General features: G+C 39.1%; 1 protein-coding gene across 1 annotated transcript in view; it reads right to left on the reverse strand.

Moving 5' to 3' along the window:
* Positions 1–25323, reverse strand: part of LOC126424729 (alpha-(1,6)-fucosyltransferase) — a 102701-nt gene that overhangs the window by 39781 nt on the left and 37597 nt on the right. The window contains exon 7 of the mRNA XM_050087448.1: positions 18893–19130. Coding sequence (XP_049943405.1) covers positions 18893–19130 — 238 coding nt within the window. The remainder of the gene's footprint in view (positions 1–18892; positions 19131–25323) is intronic.

Here is a 25323-nt window from a genome sequence, read left to right on the forward strand (position 1 = left end):
GTAATTTGCAGTAGTTCAGAGATGTGTGTGAATGAAAGAGAGAATGCATGCTGTGAGAATGAAAATGTTGGTGAAAGGGATCTGGTAACTTTAGAAAGGGCAAATAATATTTTGGGGAATAATTTGAATGTGTATGACCTGAATATGTGTAATGATAATGATGTTGTTGATAAAGTTGATAATGATGGTAATGGTATTGATGATGATGTTGAGGAAAGGTATTTCATTAGTTTAAATAGGGAGTTGGGTATACACATGGTTGAAAATGGATTAAATAGTGAGAATATTATAGAAATTCCCAGGGACGTTACCAGGATGAATAATACTCGTAATCTGGGTGTATGTAAAAGTGTGAATTTAGATGTTGCTGGTAAAGAATCTGACTACACAAATAATGATGACACATGTATAACTTCTTACCTAAGTGAAACTTTTATAGATACTAATGATACACACACATTTCTTATGAATATATGGCTGAACAGTGAAACTATTTCTTTTGACAAGAACTTTAGAAAGATGCTTATTAATGTATGTGAAACTGTATGTCCTGAGTGGTGGAAAAAGATGAGATATTTTATTTTTGAAAAGCTGAAGGATAAGTACTTCAATAGTATACAATGTGATTTGGATGAAAATTCTTGGCTATTTGAGATAATAGAGAATACTAATGACAATTTTGTATCTTGTGCAAATTTTATAACTGTGACAAATAATACATATAATGGTATACCATATGATTCTGATAAGTATAGGTTTGGGGAAATTGAAAGTGATTTATTACATGAGGATACAGGTTCTGAGAAAAGTGATCAATTTTGCAGTCCTTATATAAAAGTTCAAATTGGGTCATGGATTGGTAAATGTTTAATCGATACAGGAAGTGAGATCTCGGGAATATCTGAAAGGTTAAGCAAGAAATTGAAAGTGGGGAAAGATTATGTTGAACTGCCAGTTGTTGGGGTAAAGATAAAAGGTGCTACTGGGAAGAGCAGTAAATTGGTAAAAAGCCAGGCTTTAGTGACATTTTTAATTGAAGGCAAGTTGTTCACACATGGATGTTTTGTAATTCAGGAATTTAATGAGGATTTTCTTTTGGGTATGAATTGGATAGTAAAAGTAAATACAGCATTTGATTGGGTTGGAAGAAAACTTTTGATAGAAACTAGTGAAAGGGAATACATTCATTCAGACAAATTTTGTGAACACACTTGGTAATCAGAGTAATGGAAATTTTGACAGTATTAATTTACTAAAAGAAAATAGATTGGAGAATATTGAAATTCATAGATTTGATACTGATGAAGTTGAATTTGGGAATTTAGTAAATTTGAAAATTTCAGAAACACAAAATTTATCTGGGGAGCAAAAACAACAGTTAGAAAATCTGCTGTGGGAATACAGTGATGTTTTTAGTGACATACCTGGTAGGGTAAAGGGTTACCAGTGTGAGCTTCAGGTAAAACCTCATGAACCATTTTTCAGAAAACCATACAGTATTGCAATATCAAAAAGACCTGCTGTTGAGAAAGAGCTGAAAAAGATGGAAGGATGTAATATAATAGAAAGGAGTATCAGTGCATATAATAATCCTCTAGTAGTAGTTTCGAAAAAAGATGGTGGAGTAAGATTGGTTTTGGACTCTAGACACTTAAACAAAATTTTGTTCAGACAGACAGACCATCCTGAAAATATTGATGAGTTACTCTATAAATTTACAGATATAAAATATATGTCAAGTTTGGATCTAACTTCGGGTTTTCATCAAGTACCACTTTCGGTTAATTCTAGAAAATATACTGCTTTCTTGTACAATGGTAAGAGTTACCAATATTGTGTTGTGCCATTTGGGTTAAATTCTTCTGTTTCCGAATTTATAAGAGCTTTGGATCATGTACTGGGGCAAGAACTTGCGTCTAAACTGATAATCTATGTAGATGACATTTTGGTTACAGGGAAAAATTGGGAGGAACATTTTTTGATTTTGAAGTCAGTTTGTGAAAAACTTAGAAAAGGGGGGATGACATTGAAATTAGAGAAATGTAAATTTGCAGTTTCTGAATTAAAATTTTTGGGTCATGTTGTCACAGACAAGGGAATTTTGGCAGATCCAGAAAAAATTAAAGCAATTTCAGAAATTCCTATTCCTAAGACTAAAAAACAATTAAAGTCGTTCTTTGGGTTATGCGTTTATTACCGAAAACATATAAGTGATCAGAGTCTGAATGCACCATGTTTAAGTCAGTTACTTAAGAAAAACACTGTTTGGGTTTGGGATAAAAGTTGTCAGGAAGAGTTTGATAAAATTAAGCAAGAGTTGAGGAAGCAACACTTATTACACAGACCTGATTTTAATTTACCATTTTGTTTGAACACTGATAGCAGTAATTATGGGCTTGGAGCAGAGTTATTTCAAGAAAGAGTAAAGAATGGAGTTAAGATACATTGTACCATAGCATTTGCAAGCAGAATGTTGCTCAAGCATGAGAAAAATTATACAGTCACAGAGAAGGAACTTTTGGCAATTCATTGGGCTTTTACAAAATTTAGAATTTACCTTATTGGACATAAAACCATAGTATTTTCGGATCACAAAGCTTTGAGTTATTTACAAGAGTGCAAATTATACCACAGTAGATTGACCAGATGAGCAATTTTTCTGCAACAGTTTGACTTTGAAATCAAACACATAAAAGGTTCTGAGAATGTAGTAGCTGATTCACTTTCAAGGTTACCAATTGGGGGAGAAAAGGAGATTTTTGAACAAGAGGAGGAAAAGCAATTTAAAATTAGATACTTGAAAGGGGTGGAAAATGAGAAAACAATTAGAGCTATGTGTAACAAAATTAGAAAATTCAAAATTTGGATCAGAGTTGGAAATTAATCAAAGAATGTTTAGGCAAGAAGGGGTATGAGAAACTTGATAAATTTTACAAATTACATAAAGGGATTTTATTTCGGAGAACAGATGTAGACTCTGATAATTGGAAACTGTGTTGGCCAGAGGCAGATGCTGAAAAGCTGATCATTTACATACATGAAAGTTTTGGTCATTGTGGGATACAGAAGTGCATTCAAAAGATACAAGAAAATGTTTATTTTTACAATATTGGAAAGAAGGTAAGAAAAGAATTGGCAACCTGTGACAAATGTCAGAGAGCAATCAAAGACGTGGTGGAGAGATGCAAAACATTATTCCGGAAAAACCTTTAGATCTTATCGCAGTGGACTTATATGGAATGTTACCAAAGAGTAAAGGTGGTCACTGTTACATATTTGTTATGGTAGATGTATCTTCAAAATTAATTAAACTATATCCAGTGAAAAAAGCTACTAGCCATGAAATTATAATAAAAATTGAAAGAGATTATTTCGCACAGGTGGGTAAACCAAAAGCTATATTATCAGATAATGGTTCACAGTTCACCTCAAAAATTTGGAAAAAGTTTATTGAAAGATCAAAATTGAAGCATATACTTATATCTGTTTATTCTCCGTCGACCAATCCTGCAGAAAGATATATGAGGGAAATTGGGAGACTTTGTAGAACCTATTGTAGCCATAAACATCCAACTTGGTTTGAGCACATTCGAAATTTTGAAGGTATTATGAATAGCCTACAACATAGTTCCACAGGATTTTCACCATATGAGATTATGTTTAATATTAGACCTCCAAATCTCATATCAGAACTTATTGAATTTCCTAAATGTACACCTTTAACTATGCAAGAGAGAGAAGATATTGTCAGGGAAACTATGAGGAAACAAGGGGAAAAGAGGAATAAAAGACATAACAATAGGGTAAGATTAACCACTTTTAAAATTGGGGATCTTGTTCTGGTCAAATCTCATGAAAAATCAAAAATGTTAACTTCAGAAATTAAAAAATTCTTTGATATCTATATTGGGCCTTTTGAAGTCATAGAAAATCCACACCCTAATGCTTATCGTTTGGTGTATCCTAAGTCAAAGAAATTATTTGGTCTTAGGAATGTTGTCTCTTTAAAACTGTATAAACAGAAATCATAATTTCAAAATTTAAATAACCTATTATCATCTAAAACAAAAGTCCTCCACTGGAATATGCTTGTTAGAACAAAACTACCTGTACAACCAAGTATGTATATTTGCATGTATAAATTAATAATTTGAAGTCACATGTTAATTGAAACTGATGAAAAAACACTGATGTGACAAAGAATGAGAGAAAGATTTATTTTTACTTTTTTACAAAAAAAAGTCTCCCTAGTGAGCATTTCTGAATTTTTCTAATTTTGGAAGCTAAGTCTTCCCTGTGGGTGAAGGCATGCATGTGAGGACATGCATGCAAAGGCATAAGTTTCAAAACCAATTTTAGATAAAACCTCATGATATATGAGCAGTTTATTGTTGTTTATACTGATGTTGTGGGGAGCAAAAGTACTCTTCATAAAAATGTGGCTTGTAGTAATATTGTAGTAGAGAGGCAAGTGTATATAAACAATTGCAAAAATTTAGATAATACTGATGTATCTTTAGCTGTACTAAAAAAAAAGAAAATCATAAGCAAAAAAAATACAAAAACAAAAAAACATGACTAATAAAAAAATTTAAAAAAATCAGAAGTTATATATATATATATATATATATATATATATATATATATATATATATATATATATATATAAGGCAAATATAAAAAAAACACTACACTATGTATGTTCATGAGCCAGTTGGCACAGTGTGACCAAAGAAGTGGTTGTAGATATATCTTATTCTAGCAAAGGAGTTTTACCTTTCTATTATTTTCAATCTGTATGCTGAATGTTAGAATATTTCTCATGTATGTTTTATACCATGTATATTTGTCATGTCAAATAATTTCTTTACTTGAATTTTTTTTTGTGTATGAGATTGATGGGGAAGTATCATTGCAACAACAGCCAGTAACAAGTCCACAGATTCAAAGAGTCCAAATTTGGAAGAGGTTATCAGACTGCATCATTAGTGTACTAATTGTGTAATACAGATCCATCACCGAGTGTGGTCGGGATTTTGTTGTGTATGTCCATAACAACAAAAGCCCTGGGGAGCAGTTGTAATGGATCTGGGAGATGTTATTTTTTTTTTACCGTATTTATCGATACTGAATTGAAAATGTTTTCTTATATTTTTGTCAGAATTTATTATAATTTGTCTTATTATATGTTAATTTACTTCTGTTTTTGAGAGTAAAAGCATATTGATTACTATTAGAAAATGTATCGAAGAATAGCAAAGAAACTGATTGTGTAAAATATCTTTGACGTTGGAGTAGTCTTTGACTACAGTCAGTCCGAGTCGGAAGCTAACTCTTGGTGTGTGTTGATGGAAGAACAATGTGAAGGTCGAAGTCATAAACAATTATGAATTATGTTAGTATGTATTATCTGAAAAGAAGAAACTACATTTGAAGAAACTGTATTTGAAACACCAAAATGAGAGAAACACGCTGAACCATGTCATTTTCTGCAGCCGACAACGATGCATTGTGGAATCATACTTAGACAACTGAAGCCAAGACTTATATTTGCTTGCAAACGTCTAATGGAAAAGGTACTGTCACGAAATATGGCAAATTTAAGTTTATAAAAAATAGTGACCATATTTTCAACTTGTGTAATAGCCGGGATGCCATATTTCAAATGACATCAAAGGCAAAGCAATTTTTGAAACAACACAGGTTGTTTACCAACTTACAGTTGTTCACTGCAAGATGTTTTGTACAGGAATGACTGCCATCAAACTGGCTGAGAACATAATGGACGCAGAAGGACTGTCCATCTTGAGAACACCCAGTACCCAGTTGCTGAGCTTGCTCTACAGAGACTAGAGTGCACCACGCAGTACATACAGATCACCTTATCAAATACTAGGTTTTCTGAACCTGAACTCTGCAAGTGGGAATCTGCCCTCCAATATGGCCTCACATTCTGACAGCCACCTGTGTTTAAACCCTGTTAACAAACAACCTTCCCTCTGTTTTTTCATTATTATTATTATTATTAATTAATAGTACAGCTTACAAGTTGTTGGCGCATGGTGAATATTTCTTTAATCAATTATATTATGAAAAGGAAAGTTGCCACTCACCATATAGCGGAGATGCTGAGTTGCAGATAGGCACAACAAGAAGACTGTCACAAATAAAGCTTTCGGCCCATAAGGCCTTTTTCTTTTTATTGTGTCTACCTACGACTGAGCATCTCTGTTGCATGGTGAGAATATTGTTACATTCCATCCTGGATTTTCCACTGTTTGGTTGCATTAATTAGTTTTTTTTCATTTCAATCCATTTTCAATCCCCACCCCACAATCTCCTTTTCTTCTAGTTCCAATTGTAATATGGTACTAATTTCATGTCTCTTTCTCTCAATCCCTCTTTACATATCATTCTATCATCATCATCTATGGACGAAATCTGGCACAGTGCTTACCAATGTGGTATTTCTGCTTCCCTACTCTCTCTGACACTTGTCCCTTCATCCTTTTTTTTATTCAACTTGCTTCTATGCGAGTAAACAACTGCAGTCTGCAATTATTGCAGCAATGTCTTATTCATCACTTAAAGACTGGATAGATGTTTACAATACTTCTGACTCAAATGGAAAATATAAGTCAGTCATTAATAATGTTACTTCTGCTTTTGAAAATTGTTTTCCCCTAAAGAACTCAAAACAAACAGAAGTCACAAAATAAACCATGGATTACACAAGGAATAAATATATCATGTGGGACAAAAAGGAGACTGTTTCTGCTGTCTAGGAATAGCTCTGATGTTACCGTTGTAATGCATTACAAAGAATTCTGCAAAATATTATAGCAATTAAACCAGAAATCAAAGCAGCTTTATTATGAGAAAAAGATAAGCAACAAAACGAAAACTGCATGGGATATAGTGAAGACAGAGAAAGGTGGGCCCAAAAAGGAAGAGGAACAGATAGCTCTAAAAATATATGAGACATTGATACCAAGTGCATATAGTGTTGCAAACCTTTCAAACAATTACTTTGTTTCTGTTATTAACCTTCTGTGGTTATCAGGTCCAGGAACAGTGCACTTGAGTATCTGAGACCAGTCTTTAAAAATAACTCCAGTAAAATGGAAATGACACTCACATCTCCCACAGAAGTACCATCCATTATAAAATTCTTAAAATCTGTTATTCTAGTTGGTGTGATAACGTATCAACAAAGTTAACCCAAGGGTGTCCATGCCAGATGAGTTCTATGTTCAGTTATTTGTATCAGTGGATCATTTTCAGACTGGCTGAAGTTAAGCATCTTTATAAGAATATCTGTCACATTTGGCAAACTTCATGCCAACCTATAAAAAGTGTATTTGTGCTCTCTCCTGTGCACAGCATCTACATGCAAGCCACTCAGATGGGACACACACCTGCAGGGCTCTAGTTTGGAGTTCACGTTAAACTGTGGGTTCCCTATATCAGGTTGGGTAAGTCAGAGGAATGCAATATCACACCACTTCCAATCGAACCATGCCTAGTAAAGCACTGAGACGTTCAAAGAAGTATCGGATTCAAAAAAGCTTCAACTTACAGAATGCTACAAACATGACCAAATACTTGGATAAGAAATAAAAATCTCTTACCACTAAGCACCGTCTTGTTGCTGCAGGTCTCACTATTTAACTTCATAGGCTCTGATGACAAATTAAAGGAAGTGTTCTAAAAGAACAATGGCACATGTTTAAAAAAAAAAAACTGAGCCAATGGTGGGTCGGTTGGGGGGGGGGGGGGGGGGGGGAGACCAAACTACGAGGTCATCGGTCCCTTGTTCCCCATAAAACAATGCCACAAGTGTGAGAATAAGACAGATGAGACATACAACACAAAACAGAAAGAAAGGAAAGACCACAAGAACGAAGAAAAGGCAACGAACGCTAAAAGGACAAGAAAACAACAGAGATGCAAGAAACAGTTAGAAGAGAGTAGAACAAGGACGCACATTAGAGTGGCTGGCTGACCACGAAAATAAAAAGGAAAAGCCGGCCACCCTGTAACACATTAAAACCTCCCCCTTAAAAGCACTAGGGTGAAGGACACAGAAGGACGAAGAACATGCGCTAAAACTCAGATTGAATGATAAAACCCACCCTCACGGATGAAACGTAAAACCAAATCAGCCGATGAGGCATTGTCTGCTAAAATAAATGATATCGAGTCCGGCAACCGACGATGAAGTCACAGGGCAGCCAAAGAAAGACAGATCAGAAGGATGTGGGCCACTGTCAACTGGGCGCCACACCGACATTCAGGTGGGTCTTCACAGTGCAGTAGGTAGCCGTGGGTCACCCAGGCATGGCCAATGCGGAACTGGCAGAGAACCATGGAGTCCCTGCGAGAGGCCCTCATCGAGGACTTCCACACATTTGTGGTCCCTTTAATGGCTCGCAGTTTGTTGTGGTACTTAGATTTTGCCACTCTGTGCGACTGTGAGAAAGCTAAGTGGCAAAGACGTTATCTGTGAGACTCTATGATAATTATATCGTTGACTCGGAATATTACTTTCTCTGTGGTTTACTCGTAACTAAGGGTAACTAGAGTTTTCTGTTCGCTTCTTCTGATGTTATGTGGAGAATTGTACAAGAGACACAATAAACCGTTATTATTTCACGAGAACAAAGGTGAGCGTAACGACCTTTATCAGTATTTTTGGAAGTATTGAAATAGCAGAATTGTTTCAGATACACGGGAAGAGACGTGGACAACAGCACTCGAACCTGCAATCTCAATCTCATGTATGAATAGTTGCTAAAAATGTCCAGCCATCTCTCCCAAGACTCTTCATATGCACAACAAACAGTAATTCTTTTAACAGCACTATCAGAGACAATTTTATCACGTTGTTACGACCTTTTACTGCAAGCACAATACATCGACAACAGACAAACAAAAAATAGACAAACACACAAAAAAATCTACCACATCTGTCTCCCAAAGCTGAAAAACATTGCGACATAATAATGAATGCAGGCCCATCTTAAGAAGTGGTTTCCATGTAGCCTGTGTGGCCAGCCTGTCAACAAGTTCATTTCCTGGGATTCCGACGTGACCAGGGGTCCAGACGACCACCACTGAATGACTGGACCGTTCCAGGGCATAGATGGATTCCTGGATGGACGCTACCAAAGGATGATGAGGGTAGCACTGGTCGACAGTTTTCAGGCTGTTCAAGGTGTCAGTACATAAAAGAAAATACTCCCCAGGGCATGAACGGAGACACTAAAGTGCACAAGAAATGGCCACCAGTTCTGCAGTGAATACACTGCATACATCGGGTAAGGAATGCTGTTCAATATGGCCACTGTGAACGTAGGCAAAGCCAACACAACCATCAGCAATTGATCCGTCGCTGTAAACCACTTCAGAGCCCCGGAACACATCAAGAATTGAGAGGAAGTGACAGTGGAGAGCCGCAGGACTAACGGAGTCCTTAGGGCCACAAGAAAAGTCCAAACAAAGCTGTGGCCAAGGCGTACACCATGGAGGTGTATGTGAGCAGACCGCAAGTAGAGGTGGTGAAGGGAAGGACTCCATTTCGGAGAGAAGGGACTGCACGTGAACCTCTATCGTTAGCTCCGACTCGGGCTGCCGATGTGAGAGATGGACTGCCACGGGCAGGAAAATGAGACAGTAATTCGGATGCTTCAGAGAACTATGAATGTGTGCTACGTAACTGGCAAGCAGTTGTGCACGTCTGTTTTGCAATGGAGGGACCCCAGCCTCCAACAGTACACTGGTGACCGGTTTCGTCCTAAAAGCTCCAGTTGTCAGTCGAACCCTGCAGCGGTGCACAGGGTCGAGTAAATGCAATACTGAACCATAAACCACACTCCCAAAGTCAATTCGGAATTTGACAAGGGCTCTGTAGAGCCGCAGGTGTAGAGTGATCTGCACTCCAATTGGTGTTGCTCAGGCAATGGAGGACATTGAGGTGCTGCCAGCACTTCTGCTTAAGCTCACGAAGATGAGAGAGCCAAGTCAATCAAGCGTCGAAAACCAGTCCTAAGAATCAATATGTCTCCACTATAGTGAGTGGATCACCATGAAGGTGAAGTTCTGGGTCCAGATAAACAGTATGACACATGACTTTGCAGCTGAAAACTGGAAGCTGTGGGTTAGAGTCCATGACTATGCCTTGTGGATGGCTCCCTGTAGGCACCGCTCAGAAACACCAGTACAAAATGCAGAAGTCTGCATAGAGAGAAGGTGAGACGGAGGGCCTGACAGCTGCTGCTAGACCGTTAATGGCCACTAAAAATAGAGATACACTCAATACGAAGCCCTGCGGGACCCCATTCTCCTGGATATGGGGGAACTATGGGAGGTGCCAACTTGGACACAGAAACTATGAAGCGACAGGAAATTCTGAATAAAAGTGGGATCAGGCCTCGGAGACCCCCCACTCATGCAATGTGGCAAGGATATGATGTCACCAGGTCGTGTCGTATGCTTTATGTAAGTCAAAAAAGACAGAAACCAGGTGCTGCCATATGGGAAAGGCTGTTCGGATGGCAGACTCGAGGAACACAAGATTATCAGTGGTAAAGTGACCCTGCCAGGAGCCGCCCTGACATGGTGCCAGTAGGCCACATGACTCCAGGACCCAACCCAACCGCCGACATACCATATGTTCCAACAGCTTACAAAGAATGTTTGTGAGGCTGAAGGGCCGATAGCTATTCACATCAAGTGGGTTTTTACCGGCTTTGAGCATCGGAAAGATGGTGCTCTCCCACCATTGTGATGGAAAGACGCCATCGCACCAGATCCAATTGAAGGTGATGAGGAGATGTCGCTTGTAGTCAGATGAGAGATGTTTAATCATATCTGGCTGTGGATCCGATCAGGCCCAGGAGCTGTGTCGGGACAATGTTCAAGGGCACTGAGGAGCTCCCACTCTGTAAATGGGGCGTTATAAGATTCACTGTGGCATGTAGTGAATGAGCGGACGTTCCCTTCCAGCCGATGTTTGAGAGTGCGAAAGGCTGGAGGGTAATTCTCCGATGCAGAGGCTCGAGCAAAGTGCTCAGCAATTGCATTTGCGTTGGTAGATAACACGCCATTTATGGAAACATCTGTTGAGGTCTGGTACCCGAAGAGGCGCATGATCTTTGCCCAGACTTGGGAAGCTGATGTACGGCACCCAATCGTCAAAGACATACCTCTCCTAACACTCCTGCTTCCGTTGTTTGATAAGTTGGCGAATGCGGGCATGGAGCCGTTTAAAGGCTATGAGGTGCTCCAGGAAAGGGTGCTGCTTATGCCGCTGTAGAGCTCGCCAATGCCCCTTAATTGTTTCAGCGACTTCTGGTGACCACCAAGGGACTGCCTTACGCCGGGGGCACCATAAAGAGCGAGGGATCGCGTTTTCTTTCGCAGAAACAATTGTTGTAGTCACCTGCTCAAGCATCACATCAATGTTACCGTGTGGGGAAGATTCAACGGTGACAGCAGAGGTGAAAGTTTCCCAGTCCCCCTTGCTCCATAGATTAAACAGAACACCCACGAACAAACATAACTAAACACAATGAAGCAAATAGCAGTAGAAAATGGTTACGATACCCATGTGGTAGACAAATTAAATAAAAAAATATGTTGACAGTACAAAAATGAGCCTAATGCAGGATTGGCTCAGGTGACTTTTAACATAGGGGGGTTATATAGGGATTTTACTAAAGAGGATCAGGTAGTGATTGTGGGTGGGGCTGGTAATAGTATTGATAGGGATGGGGAGTATGACATAGATGGTGACCTGGAAAAGATAGCCACTCAGACTGGCAACACGAATGTGCATTTCGTGGAACTGTTTCAGCGTCACGATCGGCCTCATCTTAATACAGCCGTCAGGCGTAATAACATGAGACTTGTGGGTGCGCTGATGACAGAAGGCATGAGTCACATTTCAGTGGTGTCGGTGGAGTCTATCAGTAGGACGGGTTTCACTAGACATGGCCTGCACCTCAACAGGTATGGGAAGGGGAGGTTGGCAAAACTTATAGGTGACAGCATAGGTGGGGTGGTGGGATCACTCATGGGAAAATTCTGGTAGTTGTGGGTGTTAGAGCTGTACCTTTTTTAGATTGAAGTCAGCTGATAGGTATTCCTGCTTAAGGGAAGTCTCTCTAACAAAGAAACCACTTTCTACAAAGCTTGGGTATCCGATTAATGAGGGAATTAGTATATTTCATCAAAATATACAAGGTATTAGAGATAAAGTTAGTGAACTGCTTATAGATGTTGACTCTGAAATTATTGGTATATCTGAACACTTCTTAAATAAGGAGATAATTCAGAGGCTTCCTTTACCAGGATACAGGTTGGCTGGTAGCTTTTCTAGGAGCTCTTTGCGGTGTGGGGGAGTAGCCATGTATGTGAAAAACGGTATCCCATTTGAGTCAATTGATGTTTCAAAGTACTGCACTGAAAAGGTGTTTGAATGTTGTGCAGGTGTGGTTAAATTTAGTGGAGCTAAACTTCTTACTGTTGTTGTTTATAAATCCCCAGACTCCGATTTCACAACATTTTTGCTAAAGCTAGAGGAGGTTCTTGGTTCACTTTATAGGAAATACAAAAAGTTAGTTATATGTGGCGACTTCAATATTAATTGTATAAGTGATTGTGCAAGGAAAAGGATGCTGGTAGACCTCCTTAATTCATATAATCTTATGCAAACCATATTCTTTCCAACGAGAGTGCAAGGGAACAGTAGAACAACCATAGACAATATTTTTGTTCATTCGTCATTATTAGAAGGGCATTCTGTTAGCAAAAAGGTGAATGGCCTTTCAGATCATGATGCACAAATTTTAAGTCTAAAAGATTTTTGTGCTGCAGCACATGTTAAATATAGTTACCAACTTTTTAGGAAAGCTGGTCCAGTTGCTGTACAGACTTTTGTAAACCTTATCAAGGAACAAGAGTGGCAAGATGTTTATAGTGCTGATACAGTAGACGATAAATATAATGCTTTCCTCAAGACTTTTCTCGTGCTCTTTGAAAGTTGCTTTCCGTTAGAACGTTCAAAACAGGGTACTAGCACAAACAGGCAGCCTGGGTGGCTGACTAAAGGGATAAGAATATCTTGTAGAACAAAGTGGCAATTATATCAAAACGTTAGAAACAGACAAAATCTAAATGCAGCATCTCAATACAAACAGTATTGTAAGGTGCTTAAAAAAGTTATTAGGAAGGCAAAAAGTATATGGTATGCAGATAGAATAGCTAAGTCTCGGGATAAAATTAAAACTATATGGTCAGTCGTAAAGGAAGTGGCTGGTCCGCAGAGACAGGTCGAGAATATAGAATCAGTGCGTAGTGGGGATGTCCGTGTTACTGATAAGTCGCATATATGTACAGTACTTAATAATCACTTTCTGAATATAGCAGGTGAACGAAATAGAAACCTAGTCCCAACAGGGAATCATATAGCGCTCTTAGAAAAAAGTGTTCCGAGACTGTTACCTGAAATGCTCCTCCATGATACTGACAAGAGGGAGATTGAGTTAATAATTAAATCACTAAAGACCAAGAACTCTCATGGATATGACGGGGTATCTAGCAGAATACTGAAGTATTGTTCCATGTATGTTAGCTCAGTACTTAGCCATATCTGTAACTTTTCCTTTAGGAGTGGTCGGTTTCCTGACCGATTAAAGTACTCGGTAGTGAAGCCACTTTATAAAAAGGGAGACAGGGATAATGTTGACAATTATAGACCTATTTCTATGCCATCGGTGTTTGCTAAAGTTATCGAGAGGGTTGTATATACAAGGTTACTGCAGCATTTAAATTCACATAATTTGCTGTCAAATGTACAGTTTGGTTTTAGAAATGGCTTAACAACTGAAAATGCTATAGTCTCTTTTCTCTGTGAGGTTTTGGACGGATTAAATAAAAGGTTGCGAACGTTAGGTGTTTTCTTTGATTTAACGAAGGCTTTTGACTGTGTTGACCACAAAATATTACTGCAGAAGTTGGAACATTATGGAGTAAGGGGAGTAGCTTACAATTGGTTCGCCTCCTACTTTAAGAACAGAAAGCAGAAGGTAATCCTCCGCAATATTGAGAGTGGTAATGATGTTCAGTCCCAATGGGGCACTGTTAAATGGGGCGTTCCCCAAGGGTCGGTGCTGGGGCCACTGCTGTTTCTTATTTATGTAAATGATATGCCTTCTAGTATTACAGGTGATTCAAAAATATTTCTGTTTGCTGATGACACCACCTTGGTAGTGAAGGATCTTGTGTGTAATATTGAAACATTATCAAATAATGTAGTTCACGATATAAGTTCGTGGCTTGTGGAAAATAATTTGATGCTAAATCACAGTAAGACTCAGTTTTTACAGTTTCTAACCCACAATTCAACAAGAACTGACATTTTAATCAGACAGAATGGGCATGTTATAAGCAAGACGGAACAGTTCAAGTTCCTAGGCGTATGGATAGATAGTAAGCTGTTGTGGAAAGCCCATGTTCAGGATCTTGTTCAGAAACTAAATGCCGCTTTATTTACCATTAGAACAGTATCTGAAATAAGTGACATTTCAACACGAAAAGTAGTATACTTCGCATATTTTCATACGCTTATGTCATATGGTATTATTTTTTGGGGTAATTCTTCTGATTCAAAAAGGGTATTTTTGGCTCAAAAACGGGCTGTTCGAGCTATGTATGGTGTAAGTTCGAAAACCTCTTGTCGACCCCTATTCAATAGTCTGGGAATTTTGACATTGCCCTCACAGTATGTATTTTCTTTAATGTCATTTGTTGTTAGCAATATTAGCTTATTCCCAAGAGTTAGCAGCTTTCACTCAGTTAATACTAGGCAGAAATCAAATCTGCATGTGGAATGCACTTCCTTGACTCTTGTGCAGAAAGGAGTGCAGTATTCTGCTGCATCCATTTTCAATAAGCTACCACAAGAACTCAAAAATCTTAGCAGTAGCCCAAACACTTTTAAGTCTAAACTGAAGAGTTTCCTCATGGCTCACTCCTTCTATTCTGTAGAGGAGCTCCTGGAAGAGCTAAAAAATTAAGCAAATTCCAGTGTTACATTCTTGATTTTCTTTATTTAAACTAACAACTTGTCGCCTGAATATGTTTCTTATATTTCATTTTATCTGTTTCTACAATCATGTTATAATTTCATGTATTGACTCGTTCCATGACCATGGAGACTTCTCCTAAATGTGGTCCCACGGAACAATAAATAAATAAATAAACATATCACACATGCTGAAGTCCTCACCCAATACAGAAAAACACAAATCACAATCAATGACCACACACAAGACACGGCAGAGCATCAACACACACACAAAATGAAATGGTACATACTCACCTACAATAACAAGATCGTTTACAGAATAGGCAACATGTTAAAGAAATAGGGGCTCCAAATAGGATACAAGACTGAGGACAAACACAGAAATAGATCAGCACACAAGAAACACCCAAGAATAAATTTAACCAATCAGGAATATATGAATTCAAGTGCAACACTTGCCAGTCAGTGTACATAGGACAGACATGCAGAAACTTCAAAACCAGATATTCAGAACATCTCAAGAGCTTTAAAAAAACAACTGCTCCCATAGCACATTTGCTGACCACCTAATAGCACACCAACAACTACAATAGAAACAGACTTAAAAATACTAAAATCCTGCCACAGCCCATACAGCAAAATGACCATTGTAGAAAACTTCCACATACAGAAAGCAAAAAGGTCATAAATGAATACACTAAACTCTGCAAGGGCACACTATTTAACACATTAAAGGAACTTTACAAAAAAGACAACACAAACAGCTAAGAAGTGTACAGAAAAAAAACACACACACACACACACAAAGATAAAATGTAAACAAAATTCAAATTTGGTGCCAAACTCCCTGGTGAACAAATGAACACTAACTGGGCTGGGACACACAACAACCACAACCATAATCACAGTGTGTTTTGGTGAAATGCAAACTGTTTTTATGACCTATTTGTGAAAATCGATGTTATATTCAAGGGTGCTTCACAACACCTCACCATGAGGCTGAGAATAAAAGGGCTTGCCACACGAAAATGTAAGTGAAAACGAATATAGGCACGAAATATGGCGACAACCTATCTTTTATGCTCTAAAACGTAATTTTAGTTTAACTCCCAACAAAATTTCTCAACAACATCGTTTGGTTGCAGATGACAAGCTACCTGTAATAAATAATACACAAGTGTATACGAAGTCTTCACGGGTTGTCAGCTGACTAGCATCGTTGTCTCATAGCAATGTTTCAATGGAATGTGTCTCTGAAACATGTTTGGGAACTTGAAAAAATGCTGTTTTGCATAACTGGTGGGCCTTACAACCAACACTTTTAACTGCAAACATGGTAAACACAAGGACCTGCAAATTCAAATGATAATGAGGTACATTCATGTTTGTTTGGCTCAGAATGTGTTCTAAGATTCTGCAACAAATTGATGTCAATGGTGTGGTTTCATGGATGGCGTCTACTGCCCTTCTTGTTGACCGGTGTGACCTGTGTCTTTTTCCAAGAACTGGGCACAGTTTTGTTTGGGGGACCTACAGCAGATTATAGTTGGAAGATGGGCTAACTCAGTCACAAATTCAGAATAGAATCTGATAGGGATTCCATTGGGCCCCGGAGCTTTGTTCAATTGTAATGATTTCAGCTATTTCTCAAATGTCACTGACACAGATATTTTTTTCATTTATCTTTTCAGTGGTACGAGGATTAAATTGGGACAATTCTCCTGGGTTTTCCTTTGTAAATGACATTTGAAAACGAAGTTAAGCATTTCAGCTTTTGTGCTATTGCCCTCAGTTTCAGTTCTTGTCTCTTTTGTGAGTGACTGGAAACTAACTTTTGTGCCACTAACAGTTTCACACATGAGCAGAATTTCTTTGGACTTTGTGAAAGGTCGTTGAACAATACTCTGATATAGTAGTCATTGAAGGCATGATGCAGTGCTCTCTTGACAACCAAACATATTTCTTTCAGCATTTCTCTATCTACGAAACTATGTTTTGTTTTACATCTATTATGTGGTTATCTTTGTTATTTTAGAAGTTTCATCACAGTGACTGGACACCATGGAGGTTCCCACCCATTATTAACTGTTCTATTGGGTACATAACTATCCTGTGTATTGTCAATTATTTTTTTAAACTAGAGGCGGAGTTCCTTTACATGCTCCTGCCTATGCTGAAATTTTGAAGTTACTCACTGAGATATGACACTATGGATTATTTCTCTGGTTACTGAGCATATATATCTTTCTACTTGTTTTAGTTATCCTTTGTACTTTGGTTATCATTGTTGCCACAACTGCCTCATGGTCACTGGTACCAGTTTCGGTGTGAATGTCTTCAAAGAGGTCAGGTCTATTTGTTGCCAGTGGGGTTCCTACCTATCCGTTGTAGGTAGACTGTAAAGTTTCAGAGGAAATCTTATCACACACGCCACTTCCTCATCCCCTCAAACCCAGAACCTTCCACAGAAGAACCACTAAAGTGCCCCACTTGTGACAGGATACTTTCCGGGACTGGATCAGACTCTGAATGTGGCTCTCCAGCAGGGATACGACTTCCTCAAATCCTGCCCTGAAATGAGATCCATCCTTCATGAAATCCTCCCCACTCCACCAAGAGTGTCTTTCCGACGTCCACCTAACCTTCGTAACCTCTTAGTTCATCACTATGAAATCCCCAAACCACCTTCCCTACCCTCTGGCTCCTACCCTTGTAACTGCCCCCGGTGTAAAACCTGTCCCGTGCACCCTCCCACCACCACCTACTCCAGTCCTGTAACCCGGAAGGTGTACACGATCAAAGGCAGAGCCACGTGTGAAAGCACCCACGTGATTTACCAACTGACCTGCCTACACTGTGAAGCTTTATGTGGGAATGACCAGCAACAAACTGTCCATTCGCATGAATGGACACAGGCAGACAGTGTTTGTTGGTAATGAGGATCACCCTGTGGCTAAACATGCCTTGGTGCACGGCCAACACATCTTGGCACAGTGTTACACCGTCCGGGTTATCTGGATACTTCCCACTAACACCAACCTGTCAGAACTCCGAAGATGGGAACTTGCCCTTCAGTATATCCTCTCTTCTCGTTATCTGCCAGGCTCAACCTCCGCTAATTTCAAGTTGCTGCCGCTCATACCTCACCTGTCTTTCAACAACATCTTTGCTCCTGTACTTCTGCCTCAACTGACATCTCTGCCGAAACTCTTTGCCTTTACAAATGTCTGCTTGTGTCTGTGTATGTGCGGTTGGATATGGATGTGTGTGCGAGCGTATACCTGTCCTTTTTCCCCCTAAGGTAAGTCTTTCCGCTCCCGGGATTGGAATGACTCCTTACCCTCTCCCTTAAAATCCACTTCCTTTCGTCTTTCCCTCTCCTTCCCTCTTTCCTGACGAAGCAACTGTTTGTTGCGAAAGCTAGAATTTTGTGTGTATGTTTGTGTGTCTATCGACGTGCCAGCGCTTTCGTTTGGTAAGTCACATCATCTTTGTTTATATATATTTAAAAACAAAGATGATGTGACTTACCAAACGAAAGAGCTGGCAGGTCGAAATCACGGAAAACCTAAATCAAGATGGCCGGACACGGGATTGAACCGTTGTCCTCCCGAATGTGAATCAAGCAGTTATTCAGTAAGGAAGTGATAACAAAGCAAATGGAAGTACTCCACATCACTATGTTTCACATTGCTAAAGCACAAACACAAGATGAGATTTCTCTGCTAAACTGACTTAGTCGAATGGTATGCATAAACTAAAAGTGTGGCTGCCAGACTACTCTCAAACTTTGCAACTCACCCAACAATGGGCTTGACGAAGCTGAGGCGGTCAGCGGCCTCGTGCAGCATGCGAGCAGTACCCTCCTGTGGACGCAGCAGGAACTTGAGGAACTGTCCCACCCACCAGACCGGGGGGTCACCGTGCAAGCGGGCGAGGCGGGGTGCCAGGTCTCGGGGGATGGCCAGCGGCAGGTAGGGCGGCCGCGGGGACAGTGAGTCCACAATGGGCAGCTCCACCACTTGTGTGTGTGACTTGCCTGCGGGAAACAAGACACTGTGTACCAGACACTGTCATATCTCTTACATTGGATCAGATTTCATATGTGGAGCTCCTTCATCACAGTTTATTTAAATAATGATGGCAATTATATAATAACACATAAAATGCAAAAAAATGTAACGTATACAAAAAAAGGTACAAGGAATTGAAGGCCAGAATCTGTTTAAAAATTTAAGCATTGATACTGAGAAGGAAACTATGGAAATAGAATGTTTATCTTCGCAACTGATACAGCCACAATGACAGAATAATACGAAACAGCAACAGAACAAATTGACGTTCTTTTCAATACATCAGAAAAAACTGGTTTTGAAATGTCTGTTAAAATTGTGATTGACATAAAATATCAAGGACATAGCAATGCAGTTAAATACAAGATACAGAACAACAGTTGTGCAAATAGCTTTTAAGATCTGAACAAATTGGTTACAGTCATTGGGCTAAGTTTAGAAGCAAGAGCTAGAAAAATGGAATTAGCTCTCCAAACCAGATGAAACATTTACAATGAAAAATACTTTTCCATAAATAGCGAACTTTATCATTACAACTCTGTCATGCAATGAGTGTGTCAATATGCCCCCATGTCTCTTATCCTCTTTATCAGATGTTTAGTTGCAGAACCATAATTAAGAGCGATTAAAACAGTAAATTTAGTCTAAAATAGAAAAACTGTGGACATAATGCAGAGATTCTTTATATAGACACATAAGAATGACTAATTGGTCAAAACACACCATCAGTATCTTTTGCTCAAAACCAGAAACAAGAATATTGTTGTTCATTAATGTTAAAAAGAACTAGAGGAAAGGGGTATACAGCAGGAAGATCCATACATACAACATGGACACTTTCACAATATAGCCGCAGTGCTGTCTGGGACAACCCTAGACACTGGTGCCAAATGGTCAGATGACTTTCATGTTGGACATGGTGCATCAATGAAAAACAGCATTAAAAAAAAAAAGTGAAAAATGGATAATGGTTGTAATCTTATCATGCTACTAACACAGCTGACAATCAAAAGGCATAGCAGGAAGAATAGCTACACTTTGTACGGTATCAGTTAACATAAAACTCCACTTTTCCTTCCTTTATTCTGATCTAATCTACATACAGTAATTACATGAAGTGTCAAAATTCTTTTATAAACTTTATTTTTCTGATCCTTATTGTCTACAGGGTGACTTATGTCTGACTGATTACAATGGAAACTCCAGGCAGGAATATCAGCAATAATAGGAAAACAATAGTTTGTTACTCATCATAAAGAAGACCCGTTGAGTGCTGCAGCCAGGCACAATGGAAAGGCTTTACACATTATAGCTTTTGGCCAAAAACTTCTCCAAAAAAGCAAGCACAGCTCATGCACACTTACCACTACCTCTGGCAGCTCTAATCCAGTCATTTCATTCACGAGGGGGATAAAAGGTTTGACATCCAGCTGGTGATGAGATCATTAAAGGCACCACATGTTTCAACAGCACAAAAGGTGAGGAATGAAACTGGCTGTGTTTCTCTTCAAAGGAACCAATAGAGCATTTGTTTTAATTGATTTACAATAATCTTGGGACCCCAATTCTGGATGACGAGGTGGAAGTCTGAACCATATCATCAACCACTGCACCACCTTGCTCAGTCATTCACGGCAGTGCTTGACAAAAAGAGATGTCCGACTGTTCAGTGCGTGCTGTAATTATAACAGTTCGATTGATCTGGTGTATGCTGTAACTACGACAGTTTCACTCCTAAGAGCACTCAACATACACAAATCTTCAAAACACTGTCAGTGTTCCCACCTACAGTTCATTAGCGGAAGCTTTTGAACAAAACTTACATAACGTATGGTGACCATCCAGAAACTAACCCATATTACGCTATAAATACTTCCTGGCAGGACACAGTATTGAATCAAGAGCCCTCCGTTTTGGTGGCAGTGCTCTTTACTCACTGAAATATCAAGTGAAAACCCACAGACTGCCCTCTCAACTTCAAATTTTTCCATCTGTTTCCCCTATGTTGGAAACTTTAGAGCAATGTTCTATGATATCTGTTTTTCTGGTAGTCCTAGCCCGGTAAGACATGCAGGAGAACTTATGTGAAATTTGGAAAGCACGAGAAGGGAAGCTGTGACTCTTGCACAGATAGCTCACGAAACGTGAGGTGTGAGTTCAAATCCCAAATTGGCACGCAACTTTAAGCTGTCAAGAAGTTTCAAAATGGTGCATACACTATTGCAGAATCGAAGACTCATTCTGGATATAAATATAATGCTACAATCTTTAAAGAATGCGAGAAAGATCTTAAATCTTTGCCTCAGTTTTACCTTCCTATATAATTACCTCTTTGACTTAAGTTTGTAATTCACAGTTACTGCCAAAGAATATACCACCCTAAATTTCACTGTGTACCACCACAAATAAACAAGCACTTTTGAGAACTTATCACTGTCTTGTGTATAGTCTAATTTGTAGTAAATCAGTGTTTGTGATGTAGTTATTGTAGTGGATGCTGTAATTAACAAATTGTGTTACACCTAATTTTCCCTTAGGAGCAATGCATATTATCCACATTTATCATAAATTAACTCTGTTTGCAAGTTTCCTAACAACCGTAATTAACCTCAAGGAGTTCTAGGAAACTAGAGATTATTACTATTGCTTTTTCTTTTGCCTTAATAGTAGTCTCTAATTGTTCATTTGCTTCAGTTCTTATAGGTAATTGCCAATTTTTAAGCTCAACAAATTAAAAGATTATCAGCAGGCTTAGCTTAAAGTTACTGTCCTGTAATACATTTTACCAGCCAAAATGCAGCCCCACAATGAATACTGTTCTTGAACAAGAAATGGGTTGACTGACTTTCGTTGACTTGACTGCGAGTGGAATTTCAGTGGTAGAGCTAGGTGTCCTGTACAGGGTGTGAGAGCACTCAGGTTGTTGTACCTGATCCCTCTAACCAACAAGTTTGAGGTGCTGTCTTTCAGTGAAATCGAAATTGAGCCAATGGTACTCAATCCACCTGTTTCACGGAAATATGTTTTATGAGGTGGAAAGTGCAAAAGGTTAGAGGTATATTAACTGCTGCAGTTCAAATGTATGGCAAATGATGGTACCCCTTAGGAAAATGGCAGCAAGGGACAGGTAAGGACACCAGGGGCTCTTAGAGTGTATGCCTGGTGGCTCCATTCAACACGTTGAAGAGGCTATTCAGGCAGCCATTGAGGTAATAAGGTGAAAGCAACTACAGATTGTGGCACACACTGGAACAAATGATGCTTGTCATATGGGCTCCAAGTTCATATTAGGATCATTCCAACATGGGCAGAGAAGATTGCAAAGACCAGACATATGCACGGAGTTTCCACAAAGCTCACAATTTGCAGCAATGTCCCCAGAACTGACCATGGCCCCTCAATTCCGAGTCATGAGGAAGGACTGCAACAGAGACTTCAGACTTCAAAGGTGTTGTGACTTCCTAGACTTGCGCCACAGAATTGAGAACTGTAGGATGACCCTAAATTGGTCAGGTGTGTGCCACATATCATATAGCTGATTGTGCGTGGGGTGCACACAAGGGTTTTTTTTATCAGGTGACTCTGCACCCAATCCAGGTATGGTAGCTGTAGGAAACTCAGAAGTATCAGTGTAATATTGAAAGAAATGTCTACAGCAGGTACGAACACTGAAATCCTAGTGGTTAACTACCAAAGCATTCAGGGAGGAGATTAGTGTTTAACATCCCTTCAACAATGAGATCATTAGAGACAGACTACAGCTCAGATTAAAGAAGGATGGGAAATGCAATCACCTGTCCCCTTTCAACGGAACCACCCCGACGTTTGCCTGAAGCAATTTAGTGAAATCGTGGAGAACCCATATCAGGATGGTCGGATGCAGGTTTGAACCATCACCCTCCCAAATGCAAGCCCAGTGTGTTGACCACCCAGTGCCCGAGTTCGAAGTTCTCCTGAAAAAGCAATGAATATCGCATAATACTAGGTACAGAAAGCTGGTTGGAACCACAAATTGATAGCATTGAGAATTTTTAGGGAAAATTTACATGTATACTGAAAGGATAGACTAATGGGAAATGGAGGTGGTGTATCTGTCGCAGTAGACAAGCAACTCAAATCCACCAAGGTACAAATTGAAACTGCATGTGAGATTGTTTTGGCAAGTCTCAGTATAAGGGGTGAGCAGAATATGCTAATTGGATGGTTCTACAGCCCACAAGACTCATATCCTGACGTAACCGAAAACATCAGTTCACTTTTATGTAAGTTCCCCAGTCCTACTGTAACCATTTGTGGAGACTTTAATCACCCAACAATTAATTGGAAACATTACAGTTTTGTTAGTGGTGGGTATGATAAGACATCGTGTAAAACTTTACTAAATGCCTTCTCTCAAAACTACCTACAACAGGCAGTTAGGAAGGAAATACATTGGATCTAGTGGCAACAAATAGACATGATCTTTTTTGAAGATGTCCACATTGAAACTGGTATCAATGACTATGAGGCAGTTGTGACAACAATGGTTACCAATGTACAAAGCAAATAAAACAAGCAGAAAAATAGATATGTTCAGTAAATTAGATAAAAAATTGGTAGCGTCATATCTCAATGAGGAACTTGGAAGTTTAAGCACAGGGCAGAAGCATGTAGAGGAACTATGGCTCATGTTTTAAAGGACTGGTGGACATGCACTGGATAAAGCATTTGGCCATAGAGCAAGAGATGCTGAATGAAATGTGTTTGGCTGTCAAGAGAGCCCTGTGAGATGCCTTCACAATGACTACTATATCAGAGTATTGTTAAAAGACTTTCCACAAAATCCAAAGAAATTCTGCTCGTATGTGAAACTGTTGGTGACACAAAAGTTAGTTTTCAGTCACTCACAAAAGAGGCAGGAAATGAAACTGAGGGTAGCAACGCAAAAGCTGAAATGCTTACCTCTGTTTTCAAATGTTCCTTTACAAAGTAAAACCCAGAATTACCCTCAAATTAATCCTCGTACCACTGAAAAGGTGAGTGAAGTCAATGTTAGTGTCAGTGGTGTTGGGAAACAACTGAATTCATTAAAATTGAGATGATAATCCATATGCACACAAACTGATTAGAAGTCGCTTGCGAGGAATGGTGTCAAAAGCCCTCTGGAATTCTAAAAATATGTATTCAATTTCACATCCACTGTTGATAGCATTCATTACTGTGAATGGACAGCTAGTTGTCTTCAACTGAACTGAATCTGTTTGGCTATTTGCCAATAAATCATTTTCTTCGAAGTAATTCCTAATGCCTGAACACAGTATGTGTTGCAAACTCCTTCTGCAAATCGATGTTATTGATATGGGTCTATAATTATGGTTAAAAAAAGTTACACAAGGATTAGAAGTGTGTAGACCCTATGGATATTTTTATGATGTCTAATGCATAGTTTTTTCACTTTTAATAATTGCCTCCATATCACAACCGTGTTTTATGTTATATGAATAAATTATGGATTTTTAACACATTTCAAAGTAAACTAAAAATATAATGTAGTGCATTTTGATTGCTAGGGTTTATTTCCTTAAATTTATTCTCAAATTTTGTTTCGGAATTAAGCAACTTTGTGGCATGTGAACGAGAATTGCTTCCCTGCTTGATCAGCCTAGTTTTCTGTTTTGTGTGCAATCTGAATATTTAATATTTCTGTACTTGGCAAATTTGTGACATACAAATACAGTAATTATAAGAACCCTACCATTTTCATTAAAGAAAATCCATCGTAATACACCCCTCCACAATTTTTAAAACCTGTCTGTCTATAAATTGTGTGGAACCACAGATGGCCGTGCCCTTCCCCTCCTCAAAGAATATGGGGGAAGGGTGGAGGCAGGGAGTCAGGATGACCAGCTAGTATGCAGTACCAGGAGTAATTCCGACATCCCCTCCCATTCTGTCCAGGCTATTCTTTTATGCCTGCAAAGAGGTGTCACTGTCTGTGGAGGCATGGCAGCCTACTCTTCCTCGAGATCTGAAACTAGATAATGTAGTTTGTTGGTTGTGGGGTACTGGGGTCTGGAGCAAAGTTGGTGTTCGATCCTATCCCATAGGACCCATCTGTTTCAGGCTGGGACTGTAGGCAGGCAAGTCCATTTCAGGAATGTTATTGCCCACACACCTCTG

Source organism: Schistocerca serialis, chromosome 10, assembly GCF_023864345.2.
Source record: "Schistocerca serialis cubense isolate TAMUIC-IGC-003099 chromosome 10, iqSchSeri2.2, whole genome shotgun sequence".
NCBI classification, from domain to species: Eukaryota; Metazoa; Arthropoda; class Insecta; order Orthoptera; family Acrididae; genus Schistocerca; species Schistocerca serialis.